General features: G+C 38.5%; 1 protein-coding gene and 1 long non-coding RNA gene across 2 annotated transcripts; one reads left to right on the top strand and one right to left on the bottom strand.

Annotated features, from left to right (window-relative positions):
• Positions 1 to 731: 731 nt before the first annotated feature.
• LOC147792972 (uncharacterized) lies at positions 732 to 2,793 on the bottom strand. Its single transcript, XR_015420620.1, has 2 exons — positions 2,202 to 2,793; positions 732 to 1,001 (listed from the first exon to the last, which is right to left on the bottom strand). It is a non-coding gene; the product is annotated as an uncharacterized LOC147792972 (long non-coding RNA).
• Positions 2,794 to 13,042: 10,249 nt separating this feature from the next.
• LOC111793671 (heat shock cognate protein 80-like) lies at positions 13,043 to 16,021 on the top strand. Its single transcript, XM_023675661.2, has 3 exons — positions 13,043 to 13,249; positions 13,679 to 13,820; positions 13,915 to 16,021. The coding sequence occupies exons 1-3, from the start codon at positions 13,127 to 13,129 to the stop codon at positions 15,747 to 15,749; spliced, it is 2,100 nt and encodes a 699-aa protein (XP_023531429.1). The 5' UTR covers positions 13,043 to 13,126; the 3' UTR covers positions 15,750 to 16,021.
• Positions 16,022 to 16,046: the final 25 nt, after the last annotated feature.

Genomic DNA, 16,046 nt, shown 5'->3' with positions numbered 1-16,046 from the left:
TTCTTCTCATTAATGACAGCTTCATTTTCTTCTGCCACATTGAAATGGACCATCATGTCCAGGACATGTTCTCTAACTGAGGTCCCTTCTTTCATACGGCAGTTGTAAATGTATTTTATGGCTTCATGTCTAAGGGAGAAGGACGGTTGTCCAAACATCCCTTTTAGAGATTCCATAATCTCTTTAGCAGTACCCATAACATCGTGTTTCTTAGCCAAAACATCAGATATGCTGGATAGAATGTACACTCGGACTTTGTCATTTGCCTTTATCCATCTGTCATATGCATCCCGAGTTGTTCGGTTTGCATTTGAGTTTGGGTTTGGAGGATACTCCTTAGTTAAAACAAACTTTAAATCATCAATGACCAGTATTGTGTTTAGGTTTGATTTCCAAGTTGTGTAGTTGTCGCCGTTTAATTTCTCAGAAGCGAGTAATTGTACTATTGAGTTTGTCATGCTGTGATATAAAGAAAATTCTATTAGTGATTTGACTTAATCCTGTTTAATCCAATCAGTTTTAGCAAATGTAATAATGTACCCAAATCATTATTAATTTGCAACGATACTTTAGTGAGTTGGAGCAACTGCTACCGAGGGGCAGTCAATCACTCATTCACTAAACCAAGACTGTCACGACCCGATTTTCGAGGCTTCGAAGAATCGAACTCGTGACTAAAAGGACGAAATCGAAAACAAACAAAAAGAAAATAAAAGAAAAGAAAAGCAAAGTAAAAGGATAAAAATACCATTCAATTAAAACAAAAGAGAAAGAAGATTTGTTTCGAAAATATTACAAAGGAAATTGCAAATGTAAAAATGAAATACAAAATTAAAATCAAATATTTCAAATGGAAAATACAATTATGAAGAAAAATACAAAAGACTCTAAATATGAAAACGAACAAAGGACTCTAAAAGACCGACCAAGGACTGACGCTCCGGAACGACACCCCTCTGTGACCGCACAGCTCTCGAACACCTCCCCGTATCGACTGGTACCTGAAAAAAGGGAAGAAAGGGGTGAGTATAAAAATATACTCAGTAAGCAGCCTACTTGTAGGCTCTTTTCGCATCCTTATCTTGGTAGGTAACCACGATCTTTCTCGGGTTTCTAAGGAGAGTGATCTAAGCTACAACCCTCCTTTCTGTATCATAAAAGGCTTGCCCATCTTATGCAGTGAAATGATCAGTGTCCTGAGGTGAGGCGCGACCTCATAAGCAAATCTGAGGGGATCGTATGGCTGGATCTGAATACGTGACTCTCTCTCTGAACATCATCCGTGGAGGTTAACTGACGACCCTCACACGGGACCATACATCCACAAAACGGGGTGCGACCCCCTATGTGCCGGTCAGCTACTGAGTCATCCTAAGTGGCTCCACGTCCCCCGCTCAGGGACGGGTTTCTACGGCCCAGGAGTCCTGTTCAGAAGACCCCTTAGCTATCACCACTAGGTCTGGGCACCTGTCACACTTCCCTATCCGGATCTGCAAAGCTCAACGATCACCGTACCGGAGCTCTGTCTCGACGGTATGGTATCGGAGGAGAGAGGGAAGTGGAGGTTCTGATGACACTATCTTCACTGCTCAACTCTAGCGGGCTACCTACAGTTACCGTGGTGACCTATTATTCTTTCTAGGGTGGAACTTGGTGCCTTAAACTTAGATTCGTGTTTCTCTAGGATTCTCGTGCCTGGTGTCACAAACCTATCGGGTTTGGAATTCTGGTTCTGGTTCCGCCGGTAATCATTTCGCGGGTCTAATTGCACGGTATTCTAGAGGTCCCCCAATCTAGGGTCTCGTCTAGCCTACTTAGCCATAAGCGTCCTAATCTAAGCTCATAGTTTCTTCCTATTCATCAAGAAAGATAATATAAGCAATCATCATACAATAGAGTTTACACGCAGCAGTTCATGCAAAATTATCAAACATGCTCAACGGGAAGATAACGTCCATCTTTACCCGGAGCGCAGATTTCACAAGTTTCCCAACCTCCTCATAAATACATACATTATCAGAGTCTCAACCAAAACAGATTTAATACACATTTTGTATCTAGCTTTCCATAATCATCATATATTCGCAGTTTCTATAATAACACGCTAAGTCCGGCTAGCTAATTTCATAGGTGGTAGCATGCATGCTTGTTCCTAGCGGTTCCTACAAGTACTGCTCGTGGGAATCCAAATGGCTACTTACTTGGTTGACGCGTGCCTTCCCAAGCTCGAATTATTTGCCGGAAAAGATTCCAAAAATTCTGGAATTTCCTTGATAGGTCCTAATTCACATAAAAATAGGATCATAGTTGAAATCGGGGCGCAAAACAAGCAAATGGAGGTCGAACGGAGGGAAAAAGATCACCCACGCGCTTACACGCGCCTGCACGCGCTCTGGAGGGTGTTTTACGCGCGGCTTTCTACGCGCGCGTGTCCACGCGCTTCTTTCTGTGCAGTCACGGGTCGAGACGGGTCGGTTTGGATAGGTCGGAGCGGTCTCGGGCGGTACGGTTCGCGTGCGGAGCGCTGGTTCGGACTCGGGCCGACCCGGTTGCGCATGCCTGATGCATTTCTCCAGCCAGCGGTCGCCACGTGTCGGTCGTCGGTCCTACCGCGCTCCTCCGTACGGCGGCTGACGCGTGGCGGCGATGCCTTCTCTCTCCTGCATTTTTTCCAAATTTTCCAGAAACCGTGAGTTTTGCGTTTTCGATCCATTTTCTTCCGATTTTCTTATCTTTCAATCCGTAATCCATATCAACAAAGTTTCTTCACGAAAGTTGTAGATCTCATATTCTACTCCTTCGAAAGAATTTCCTTAAATTTTTCTGATGATCATAGATCTTATTATTTGAGTTCAAATTCGGAGAAAAACACGAGTTCTTACCGAAAATCACGTTATCTTTAAACTCCGATTCGAACGTCGATCTTGGCCGCCTCCACTCCAGAACTTAAACAGATAGCGCTGTTGAGGGTAAGAGCCCAAGGATCAACACAAAACGTTGCTAGCACACGAAAATCTTGATGACTTCTCAATGTTGATACTCGTGGACTAACCTGAAGTTCTTGAACGTTTTGTCGAAATAGGAAGGTGCGATTCGTGAGAGCACCTTGCCTCGAACTATTTGACGGTTTAGATTGGGGACTCGGTTCTCTGGCGTCGGTTCTGACCCGATCTCCTATGGCGATTTGTCATCTCTGTTCTTCCTCTCTCCCAAACCCTACCTTCTTCTCCTTTCTCCATTCTCTCTCTTTTTCTTTTCTTTTCTCCCTCTTTCTTCTTGGAGCCCAAACAACTAGACCCCTTGGATAAGAGTAGGGGCAAAATGACCCTTTTGCCCCTATGTTGTTATTTTTATTTTTTAATTTATTTATCTAAAAATTCGGGTATTACAAAGACATTCTTGACTTAAACACTAATTCCAGAATAACTCTTGTTCCTATAGTGTTTTAGTTATCGCTATTTTGGTCAAGAATATACAACTCTTAGTAATTCTTCGCAAGTGTGACCCACCAATTTCAGACCTCAGAAATCGGTCCCAACAACGCTATCGAATGAAAAAGCCAAAGTTGGGAATGGACCTAAGAAATCCTATCCATTTCTGGAGTTTGCGTTGTTCCCACTCCCATGTTACAACCCTCTGAATGGGTAGTTGCTCTAGGGCAACATGCAGGCGGAACATGGGAATCTCACGGTGCAACTTAGTGGTGGAGACCATAGGACGTGTTGACTTCCTTCTCCCACTTACTATAAATACTTTCTCAATTCACCTTGTTATTGACTCATGCAAATACCTTCCGAATGGAGGACGCTCCCAGGGCGACACGAGGCCGAGCATGAATCTCACGATGTGAATTTTACAGAGAGCGTGAAGAGAAAACGATGTATCTTATACACCTTTTTCCTCCCACTAAGTATTTTAGATGGTTGGGTATACTCATTACTTAAGTATATTCCGGCTAATTAAATATAACTTAAGTCTAGGTGATTTTTCTAAATCTTACATCACTTAAGCATGCTCATAAAACTGGGCTAACTAAGCTCAAGTACTGGTCCGATCTCCAGGTAGTAGGTGTTCCGTAAACCGTCAACTTAAGTACCTTCAGCCTTAGACAAGATCGTGCCAGGTGAGCTTTCTCGTAACCGCAATTTTATAAGACATCGACCCTTTTTAACTGTTAAAATTGATCGTGCTCGGTTCTTAACCCTTAGTGAGCATGCACTTATCTTTATTATAGATTTTAACGTCTACCTCATTTTATGACGTTGAAAATAACCTATAACATGCTTTATATAACAATTTATATAATCATCCATTCCATGCAATAATATAACAATTTATATCTATCACTCATGGAACCCTAAGACATGCATACTATACATTATAACACTTATAACATACTTGGAATGCATGAAACATGCTTAGCCTATGGTGGGATTTTAAATCTATATGACATACTTTATGCATATACATTTTCTATTTAATTAAAACATACATTCATAATGCATAATTAATTAAACACACTAAAGTGGGTTGGTTTTGGCATTTTAAAGCAAGCAATTAACTAAATTATTACATTAATAATTAAAAATAACTTGAGCCGCTCCCGAGGATCACGAACTGGACAAACCAACCCTTAAAAACGTTCAATCGGTCCCCAACGACAGAAAAAACACCCGAACCGCCTCATCCATCTTCTTCGGTTCAGCTTGCTTATCTCTTCCATTTTCGATCAATTACAACCTAAAATGGACTCTAATATCCATAAAAATTACAGACCTTTCTTCATTCATTAAAGCCCATACACTTATTACAATAATTGTATCAAATCGAAGCATAAAAAAATGCCAAAACCAAAACCATCCACTTTGGCAACCACAAATTTCATGCATGAAATGGTACCCACCATGATCAAATTAATGTAAATAAAGTGCCTAAAACTTGCTCTGATACCAATTGATGGTGTTAATATAACACATGCGGAAGCAATTTGGATCTTAGGCACTTTTAGAACATCAATTATTGTAAATAACTAGCATGTTCATAAGTATTAAAACTTAATGAGTTTAAATACTAACCTTTTGTAGTTCAAACTCCTTTTGCCTCAAGAACCGGTTTCGAACCACCACTAGTGTCTTCTCCACTATCGTCCGGCCTTAGAACGGGATTGTGGAATCCGGTGAGTGACTAAACTTGGGAGGGATTTTGTATATGTGAAAGAGAGTGTTTGTGAGAGGTTTATCTCAAGGTTTTTCATCAAGATGAAGAATCCCTTCCAAGTATCATGATCACTCTATTTAAAGAGTCAAGTTTGCATGTTCATGCAAACTTGAGATCACCAAATTTTGACACTTAAAATTCCACTCAAATGTTTGGGATTATGTGACAAGCATGCATATTTTGACACTCAAAATTCCACTCAAATGTTTGGGATTATGTGACAAGTATGCATGTTTGAGTTAACCAAATTTTGACACTCAAAATTCCACTCAAACTTGTGGGGTTTATTTGGCAAACATGCAAGTGTGGTTAAACCAAATTTTGACACCTCAAAATTCCACTAACATGGATTTTTCCATTAGATGAAAGTCAACATTTTGACTTTCTTCATTTTAATTCAAACAATTAATTTGAATAATGAATTTCAAATTAAAGTAACATTAAATGATTAATTAAACTATTTAATTAATATTTAATATTAATTCAAATGTCAATCCCAATCAATTCCGACACATAATTGATTAAGATATTTAAATCTTATTTAAATATCTCATATTCTCTCTTTTCGTTTAATTCGTAAATAAAACAAAATTGCGGTTAAATATATCGTATATATGTAACGCATATTCCCTAATTTGAATTCGAACACTTCGAACTCACTCGTCACACTGTTCTATGGTTTAGTCCGATATGAGCTAGTAGAGGGACCTAATGGATATAGATCATGGGCTCCAACGATCCAAGATTAACCGATTAAACTCATTAACCTGGTTAACCAACATTCGTTAACTAGTAGGACACTCCACTATAGCCTAGTAGTTGCACTCCCCTCACTATAGATATATTTCTGTCCATATGATATAACCATGATTAGTAAGTCGATCCTTCACAGGTTGTTCGTAACTAGAGCTGGGTCAATTTACCGTTTTACCCCTGAAGTTACTTCTTGTTCCTCATGTCTCACGGATCCTCTAATGAACAATTGGTTTGTGGTCCAACCAGTAAACCGAATCCCTCTTAGGCCAATGAGAGGGTGGGGCCCCTTGTTCAAGACCTGGAGTCAGTGCTTAAGGGAACTACCTTTCTTCTATCCCTAAAAGTGGGTAGGAGTGAATTCCGTCTTGCACCCCACGTCCCCAGCCATTCACCCAGTCTTACCCCTGAAATGGGAGGCCTGTTGAGTCGGCGAACTAGAGCCACTCTCACCCATGCAAATCTAAGGATAATTCCGAATAAACAGGAGTTCATGGTTACCTCAGGATTAAAACCGAGTTACCTAGATTATCGAATGAAAAGAAAATCAGTCTCAACAGTAAACGACTTTATAAAGTGAGAGTGGTTTTCTTCATGGTCCGATCTTATGCAATACTCATTGCATAGGACGCCCCCACTCACATGTCTCCACATGCACAATTTAGTGATCACATTGTTTATATCATATACAAAAGTGGGCCGCATCCATAGTATCCCCAGAATAAGGTACTCAGCCTTATCCTTATACTATAGATCATTTTGACTATATACTTGAACTTGATCCACTCTTATGTCTCTACATATAGTTCAAGTAATCATACTATAGCCAGAGTGTTCTTAGTTTATTGGATTTAGATTAATGATCGTAAAGTTCACTTTATTCATTAACAATTTTTACTGAATAAACATCAATAATAACTTTATTGAAAATAGAATATATCTTTGTTTACAAACTATGAGTTTTAGGACATAAAACCCAACACTTTCTTAACCAAATTGCTTGGCACGAGCATGTTGTTGCTGCCACAAACTCTGCTTCTGTAGCCACAAACTCTGCTTCTGTAGCTGAGAGTGTTATAATAGGTTGCTTCTTTGAAGACCAGTAAATAGCTCTTGAACTCATTATGAAAATACTTCCGAAGTACTTTTACGATCATCTATATCACCTGCATAGTCGCTATCTGTAGAGCCAACCATCCTCAAATCATCTTTTTTTTTTTTTTTTTTTTTTGTAGAATACCCCCGAGATGTTTTTTCGTTGGAGCACTCCATGTAGCGACTTATCATACTAACCGCATACATGACTGGTCTTGTTCAAGTTAAGTACATCAAACTTCCCACAATTTGCTTGGAGTGCCTATTATCAACCTCTTGCCCTTCAATATCCTTGTGTAACTTCAAACCCAATTCTGATGGAGTTCCAAATGTACGCCCATCCATTTTAAATCTTTTAAGCAACTCTTAAGCATATTTCTTCTGACATATAAAGTTACCAGCAGCAGTTTGAGTAACTTCTACTCCAAGAAAATATCGCATCAAACCAAGATCTGTCATTTCAAATACCTTCATCATGCTCTTCTTAAAAAGTTCTAACATTTTTTCATTATTACCAGTAAATATTAAATCATCAACATATAATCAAATAATGAGAATATTACCTCCCTTTTCAGTTTTCACATACAACGTATGTTCATATGGGCGTTTAGAGAATCCATCTTTTCAAAATGAGAATCAATGCGACTGTACCATGCTCTCGAAACTTGCTTCAAACCGTACAGAGCTTTCTTCAACTTGTACACTTTTTCCTCTTTACCTTTTTGAACAAAACCTTCTGGTTGCTCCACATATACCTCTTCTTGAAGCTCTCCATGTAAGAAGGTCGATTTTACATCAAGTTGATAAATAGACCATGATTTTTTTGCTGCAATTGAAATTATAAGCCTTATAGTATCTTGACGTGCTACTAGTACAAATACCTTTTTATAATTAACTCCATACTTCTGCTTGTATTCTTTTGCAACTAAACATGCCTTGTACTTATCCACCTCACCATTTTCATTTAACTTGGTTTTGAAAACCCATTTTACTCCCATTGTTTTGTACCCTTAGGAAGATCAGTGAGCTTCCAAGTCTTATTCTTCTCTATGGATTTGATTTCATTCTCCATGGCTTCTCTCCATTTCTTCTCTTTTACGGCTTCTTCATAGACAATGGATCACTATCCATAAAGAAGGTAAAATAAGCACTATCACTTGAGTCATAGTCCATCTCATAAACAATCATTCAAGTTGGTATCCTTCTTGTTCTTGGATTTCTTTAATTGTGATCATGATCTTCTTCTTCTACTGGATCTTGTTAAGCATGAGATCTCTCTCCATTCTCATAGTGAGGCTGGATAGGGGCTTCAGCTTGTTCTTCTGCAAGATTTACGGGAATCTACTGATTCACAGTGATCTTTTCTTCCCATGTCCAAGTCTTCTTTTCATCAAAGATTACATCACGACTTACCACCACCTTCTTTGTTAAAGGATCATAGAGCTTGTACAATTTAGAATCTTGCTTACTCCAAGGAACACACACTTCAAACTCTTGTCTTCAAGTTTCTTCTTTTTCTCGTCAGGAACGTGTGCATATGTTATGCACCTAAAGATTCTAAAGTGGTCTAATGCAGGCTTTTTTCCACTCCATGCTTCTTGTGGAGTCATATCTTTAACAAAGAAAGTAGGGCTTCGGTTGAGAATGTGAACAGACCACACAACAGCTTTTGGCTAGAATTCCTTCGAAACTTCTTCTTTATTTAGCAAACATCGAACCATGTTGAGAGTGGTTCTATTCTTCCTTTCAGCCACACCATTTTGTTGTGGTGTATATGCTGCTGTCAACTGCCTCCTTATGCGCTTCTCACAAAATTTCGTAAACTCGTAAGAGAAAAACTCTCCACTTCTGTTAGTTCTTAAAGCCTTCACTCTTCTTTCAGTTTTAGTCTTCATAGTAGCACAAAATTTCTTGAAGCAATCAAAGGCTTCTAATTTGGAATGAGTCCATGTTTTTCTACTTAAATCATCAATGAGAGTCATGAAATATTTCTTGTTACCACTTGATGCTGGAGAGATCGGACCACATATGTTTGAATGCACCAATTTCAAAATTGTTTGAGCTCCTCTCGATTTTCTAGAAGGAAATGAATCTCTTTCATGCTTTGCTACCGCGCAGCTCTCACAAATTTATGTTGGAGGAGTGATGTCTGGCAACCCAGTCACCATTTCTTTGAAGACAATTTAACCCTTTAAAATATAGATGACCATACCTAAAATGCCAAAGCCAGTTGGTATCTTCCTTCTGCACCATCAAATTTCTGGCAATGATATTTAACGTCAATGAATATAAGCGGTTAGTGGTCATCTGCATCTTAGCAATCGATCTTCTTCTGGAGTCATAAATCTCACGTTCATTATTTTGGAATGTGATCACATCCCCCTTTTCTTGCAATTGACCGATACTAAGCAAGTTGACCTTCAAATCAGGAATGTAAAACATAGAAATCGACTCTACGAAGCCATTTCTAGTCTTGATATCTACGGTTTTTTTCCCATCACTTGGACGGTTGCATTGTTGTCAAGATAAACAGTAGTACGAAAATATTCATCCATAATTGAAAAGAATTTCTTACAACCTGTCATATGGTTGCTGCATCTAGAGTCTACGACCCACACACCTTGATCTGCAACCTTCATAGCATGGGATGACATTAACAATGTTTCTTCTTCTCTTTTCACCATAAAGTTGGATTGATTTCTTTTCTTGTTTTGGAGCCTCATATAATATTCATTCTTGAAAGCGTTCACATCTGTAGCATTCCACCTGAGACTTGTCAAAATGTCTCTTGCCTTTGTTGTCATAATCGTCTCTGACTAGATCTGCTGACCTGCCAACATCTCCACTTTTTTTTTACTGCTTCTTCCATGACCTCTGCCTCTTCTTTGTCCTCTACCTCTAGAGCTTGAAGTTTCACCTGGTGTGGATATCTTTAAGGTTGTCATCTCCTCTATTGCACTCGTGCGATTAAGCTTCTGCTCATGCACGAGCAAGGAGCTTTGAAGTTCATCTATTTGCATCTCTTTGACATTGTTTGCTTCTTCAATAGAACATATAATGTAATCGAACTTTGGAGTTAGAGATCGCAAAATCTTTTCTACAACCGCAACATCCGTGATTGAATTACCATGCATCCTCATTTTACTTGCAAGACTCATAACCTTGTCAATATAATCATTCACCGTTTCTCTCTTTTGCATTTGGAGAATTTCAAAGTCTATTCTAACTGCTTGAAGTTAACATGCTTTACTCTCGTTAAGCCTCGATACTGTTAGGTTATGGAGCCTACTGCTTATTTATAGCTTAGTCAACGGATGTACATAGTAAAACTATATTTGGTAAATGACGAAATTGTCATAAATAGTAAATCTATATGTATGGTAAAAAGTTATATTTGGTAAAGCTATATATATATGATAGATAGTTATATATAGTAGATGATTATATGGTAAAGCTATATATAGTAAGCTAAACCATATATATATATATAGGTTTGAAAATATACTTTCTATATTCTCTATATTCTTTCTTCCGGTACATACTTTCTATAGTCTCTGTATTCTCTCTTACGGTACATACTTGGAGTCATCAATACAAATCTTTTAGCCAATATTCTCCTTGCATTTTCTCTATCATGTTCTTTATGTTCATTTAGATAGAGTGTGTGCGTTGTTGTGCTATCCTAATAGATACTTCCTCCTCATTGAATCCCAAATTTTCTTGGATGTCTTCTTCTGAAACATCGTTTCCAAGATAATCCGATCAATGGACTGGAATAAGTAGTTCTTGACCTTCAGGTCCTTCAACTTCGATGCTGCCAACCGTTGTTGTTGAACAGCTAGAGTACCTCGCCTTCATTTGGCTCTACATAACCCGCCTCCACCATATCAAAGAACTCCTTTGATCTGAGAAAAATTTCCATCAACATCGCCCAATGATCATAGTGACCATCAAATTTCGGGATGGCAGGCTGAACATAGTTATCAACTTGTCTTTCTGTTGTCATTCTTGCTGCAAGATCGCTCTGATACCAGTTGTTGGTGATAACAGAGAAATTTGGTAGAATTCTTAGAGAGAAAATAACTTTGTATAACTATGAAGGATTGCTTAATTGATTTTCTACCTCTTCCAAATGCCAACATACATATGTAGAGAGGTAATTTGGGACATTCCCCAATACCATTCACTATCCAAAATATCATTCATTATCCAAAAGACATGCACCTAATTAATTATGAACTAAAGAACCTACCTGTATCTATTCAAACATGTCCTTATACATGTATCTATACATGTATCTACAAGTGACTAGAAGAATGAAACTACCTGTACAGATGATTCTCTTGAAACTCTCCCTCTCCAATACCTTTGGGATTGATTTTCTTTCAAGAGGCTACCACAACTACCTATACAGATGATTCTCTCGAAACTCTCCTTCTCCAGTACCGTTGGGATTTTCTTTCCAAAGGCTACCACAAGCCTTAACTTTCTCCACTACCTTTGGATTTTATGGTAAGAGACTCCCACAAGCCCACAAGCCCTGGCCTCTCCTTCTCCAATACTTTAGAGATTTCAAGAGTCACAAGCCTTAACTTTCTCCCCTCCCTTTGGATTTTATTTATTTTAAGACTCCTACAACCCTAGCCTCTCCTTCTCTAATACCTTTGTGATTTTCTTCGAGAGGCTACCACAAGCCTTAACTTTCTCCAATCCTTTTGAATTTTATTTTAAGAAACTTGCACCAAGTCCTAGCCTGGTTCGAGTCATTAATAAGGAAGATTTTGTGGATATAAAGAATGTTGAAATACTTCAAAAAGTCTTGCCTAAGGTTTCTACAAAGGAGAGTTCTTGCTCTCCTATTTATTATTTTGTTTTAATTCTTAATAAAATAAAAACGAACCACAATTCTATTCTTTTGCTATGGATGAAGAGTTCATTCCCTTTACATCATACATCATTCAATTATCTAACTTCAACCGTAAGATCTCAACAAAACCTATGTGAGCTCATAACATCAATTTCAACTTTAAATTTACAAAATTATTTAAACATTAAGTTACTCAAATTTATTAAATATTTAATAAATTTCTAATCTTTGAGGTAAGTCTAGAGGACAATTTTTTTTTTTCTCTCGCTCAATTTGAGTAAACTTTAAGGTTTATTTATTTATTTATTATTATCTATTTCTTTATTTATTATTATTATTATTTTGTTTGGCAAGAATTGCTTAGACTTTGAGAATGGTTGGTTAATAAAGTTTTCTTTTTCTTTTTTTTTTTTTTTAATTAATTGATTAATTAAATTGTGAACTTATTTTATTTATTTATTTATTTTATCTGTCGTTATACATCAGAATTTATTAACAGGATGACACGATCACAATAGCACTATTCATGTGTTCACGAGAGAGAACCAAAGATTACTCTACGAAAAGATTTTCAGGATCAGTAAGTAACATATAACAAGATAAACTCTACGTGCCAAGTCCCTGAAAACTCAATAAAAGTTAACATCCAAGTTTAAAGTCACAATGAAGAGCCTAGTGGACTACTTATTGAGTTTATACTCACTCCATATTTACTAATTTTTTCAGTTACGTGGAGATAGTCGTGAATGGAAGCCGACTTTGGAGCAAGGACCATAAATTAACCTTCCTCTTTAATTTAGTATATTATGAGTTTTTATTAATTCACAATTTTCTGAACTTCAATAATAATAATAAAAATAATTAATAATAAAAGGAATCCTCACAGCCTTGTTTGGCTGCGGGTTTTCAATGCCTGGGCTTCGGATTGTCTTGTCCCTGTCCTGAAATAGGCTTTCCCAAACCCCATTTTCTCGAATTTTTCCTTAAAGCCACGCAAGGAATAATCATACTAATAATAATACTTTAAAATAAAAAAAAAAAAAAAAAATCATACTCGTGGAAGGTTCCAGAAACCCTAGTAAACCCTTTATAAACTTGCGGTTCCTCCGTAGATCTTGACTTCTACTTGCTAGCCTCCATTTCCATTTTCCTACATTGCTGTTCTTCGATCGGTTCAGTTTATCGTCTCTTACAATGGCGGATACTGAAACGTTTGCATTCCAGGCCGAGATTAATCAGCTCCTCAGTCTAATTATCAACACCTTTTACAGCAACAAGGAGATCTTCCTTCGTGAACTTATCAGCAATTCTTCCGACGTAAATCTCATTATCTTTTCTTTTCTTTCGTTTTAATTTTGATATTCATTCTTTTTACTGTTCTTAAGGAGATTTTGCGTGTATAGTATGAAATTTGATTCGTATTCTGGATTTCCTTGGTTTCATTTCGATTATAGACACGCTCGTCGGATTTTTAGTGATGTGCTTTTTAATTGAACGATTGTTTCTTCCGATTTTTCCTGCATCATTGACATCTTACTATTTCTAATTTTCCTGGCTACGTAACGAATTATATTTGAAGCCTTGTTGGGTAGTTGAATGATTTCTTTCATTTTTCCATAACGAAAGCACGTTTTCTTGCGTAAAGGGTGCTGAATGATTTTAGATTCATGTATTATCTAGGATAATGAAGACAGAAATTTCCCCAATTATTATTGTTGTAATTTACGATCTGGAATTTTATTTCAGGCTCTTGATAAGATCCGATTTGAGAGCTTGACTGACAAGAGTAAGCTAGATGCTCAGCCTGAGCTCTTTATCCACATCATTCCTGATAAGGCAAACAATACATTGACGATTATTGACAGCGGTATTGGGATGACCAAGGCTGGTGAGTGATTGCATTCTACAGCTTATATTTAGAGTTGTCATTTTAATTTTTCATATGATATAAACTCATTTCTGGAGCATGTCTATGTTATTAGATTTGGTGAACAATCTTGGTACCATTGCAAGATCTGGGACCAAGGAATTCATGGAAGCCATTGCAGCTGGTGCTGATGTGAGCATGATTGGACAGTTTGGAGTTGGTTTCTACTCTGCCTACCTTGTGGCTGAAAAGGTCATTGTTACCACTAAACACAATGATGATGAGCAGTATGTATGGGAGTCCCAAGCTGGGGGTTCGTTCACAGTCACCAGGGACACATCTGGCGAGAATCTTGGCCGAGGTACTAAGATTACCCTGCACCTTAAGGAAGACCAGCTTGAATATCTTGAGGAGCGTCGTCTCAAGGACTTGATCAAGAAGCATTCTGAGTTTATTAGCTACCCAATTTCTCTCTGGGTTGAGAAGACCACTGAGAAGGAAATCTCTGATGATGAGGATGAGGATGAGAAGAAGGACGAGGAAGGCAAGGTTGAGGAAGTTGATGAGGAGAAGGAGAAGGAAGAAAAGAAGAAGAAGAAGATCAAGGAAGTTTCTCACGAGTGGTCCTTGGTGAACAAACAGAAGCCTATCTGGATGAGGAAGCCAGAAGAGATTACGAAGGAAGAGTATGCTGCTTTCTACAAGAGCCTTACCAATGACTGGGAGGAGCACCTTGCTGTTAAGCACTTCTCTGTCGAAGGTCAATTGGAATTCAAGGCCATCCTCTTTGTTCCCAAGAGGGCTCCTTTTGATCTATTTGACACAAAGAAGAAGCCGAATAACATTAAGTTGTATGTCCGCCGTGTCTTCATCATGGACAACTGCGAGGAGTTGATTCCTGAATACCTTGGCTTCGTTAAGGGAATTGTTGATTCTGAGGATCTTCCTCTTAACATTTCTAGAGAAATGTTGCAACAGAACAAGATCTTGAAGGTCATCCGCAAGAACTTGGTGAAGAAGTGCCTTGAGCTCTTCTTTGAGATCGCTGAGAACAAAGAAGACTACAACAAGTTTTACGAGGCCTTCTCCAAGAACTTGAAGCTCGGTATCCATGAAGATTCCCAGAACAGGCCTAAGATTGCTGAACTTCTCCGTTTCCACTCGACCAAGAGTGGTGATGAGTTGACCAGCCTGAAGGATTATGTGACCAGAATGAAGGAGGGCCAGGAGGACATCTTCTACATCACTGGTGAAAGCAAGAAGGCTGTGGAGAACTCTCCTTTCCTCGAAAAGCTGAAGAAGAAGGGTTACGAAGTTCTGTTCATGGTTGATGCTATTGACGAGTATGCAGTTGGTCAGCTGAAGGAATTTGAAGGCAAAAAGCTCGTATCAGCAACCAAGGAAGGTCTGAAACTGGATGAGAGCGAAGATGAAAAGAAGAAGAAGGAAGCTTTGAAGGAGAAGTTTGAGGGGCTTTGCAAGGTGATAAAGGATGTTTTGGGCGACAGAGTTGAGAAGGTGGTTGTCAGTGACCGTGTCGTGGATTCTCCCTGCTGTTTGGTAACTGGTGAATATGGATGGACAGCCAACATGGAAAGAATCATGAAGGCTCAAGCACTGAAGGACAACAGCATGGCTGGTTACATGTCTAGCAAGAAGACAATGGAAATCAACCCCGAGAACCCCATCATGGAAGAACTGAGGAAGAGGGCGGATGTGGACAAGAACGACAAATCCATCAAGGACCTCGTTCTCCTCCTCTTCGAGACTTCCCTCCTCACTTCCGGCTTCAGCCTGGACGACCCAAACACCTTCGGAAACAGAATCCACAGGATGTTGAAGCTTGGATTGAGCATTGATGAGGAAGCTGGAGAAGCCGATGCTGACATGCCTCCTCTTGAGGATGCGGACGCCGATGCAGAGGGCAGCAAGATGGAGGAAGTGGATTAATTTTGATGTCTCTAGTAGCGAAGCCCCGGTAACATCTTTTCAAGGCTTTTTTTTTTTTTTTTTTTTTTTCCCTTCCCGTATGTTATGTTTTCAGTTAGTAGTTTATTACAATATATATATTTTGGCTGCCGTTTAGGTTAGTGTCTGCGCTGCGCTGCGCTATCTGATGCCTTTTGGTTGTACTGATTTAGGTTGCGGACTCTCTTTGTCTCATTTTGTCATGATTTGATTTTTGACGCAACTCCTTAAGTAATACCATATTTCACCCAAAATGTCTTCATCTTTCATTTAATATCT

This window comes from Cucurbita pepo, chromosome 4 (assembly GCF_057944985.1).
Source record: "Cucurbita pepo subsp. pepo isolate OVF chromosome 4, ASM5794498v1, whole genome shotgun sequence".
NCBI lineage: Eukaryota > Viridiplantae > Streptophyta > Magnoliopsida > Cucurbitales > Cucurbitaceae > Cucurbita > Cucurbita pepo.
This window is presented reverse-complemented; position numbering and strand designations above follow the sequence as displayed.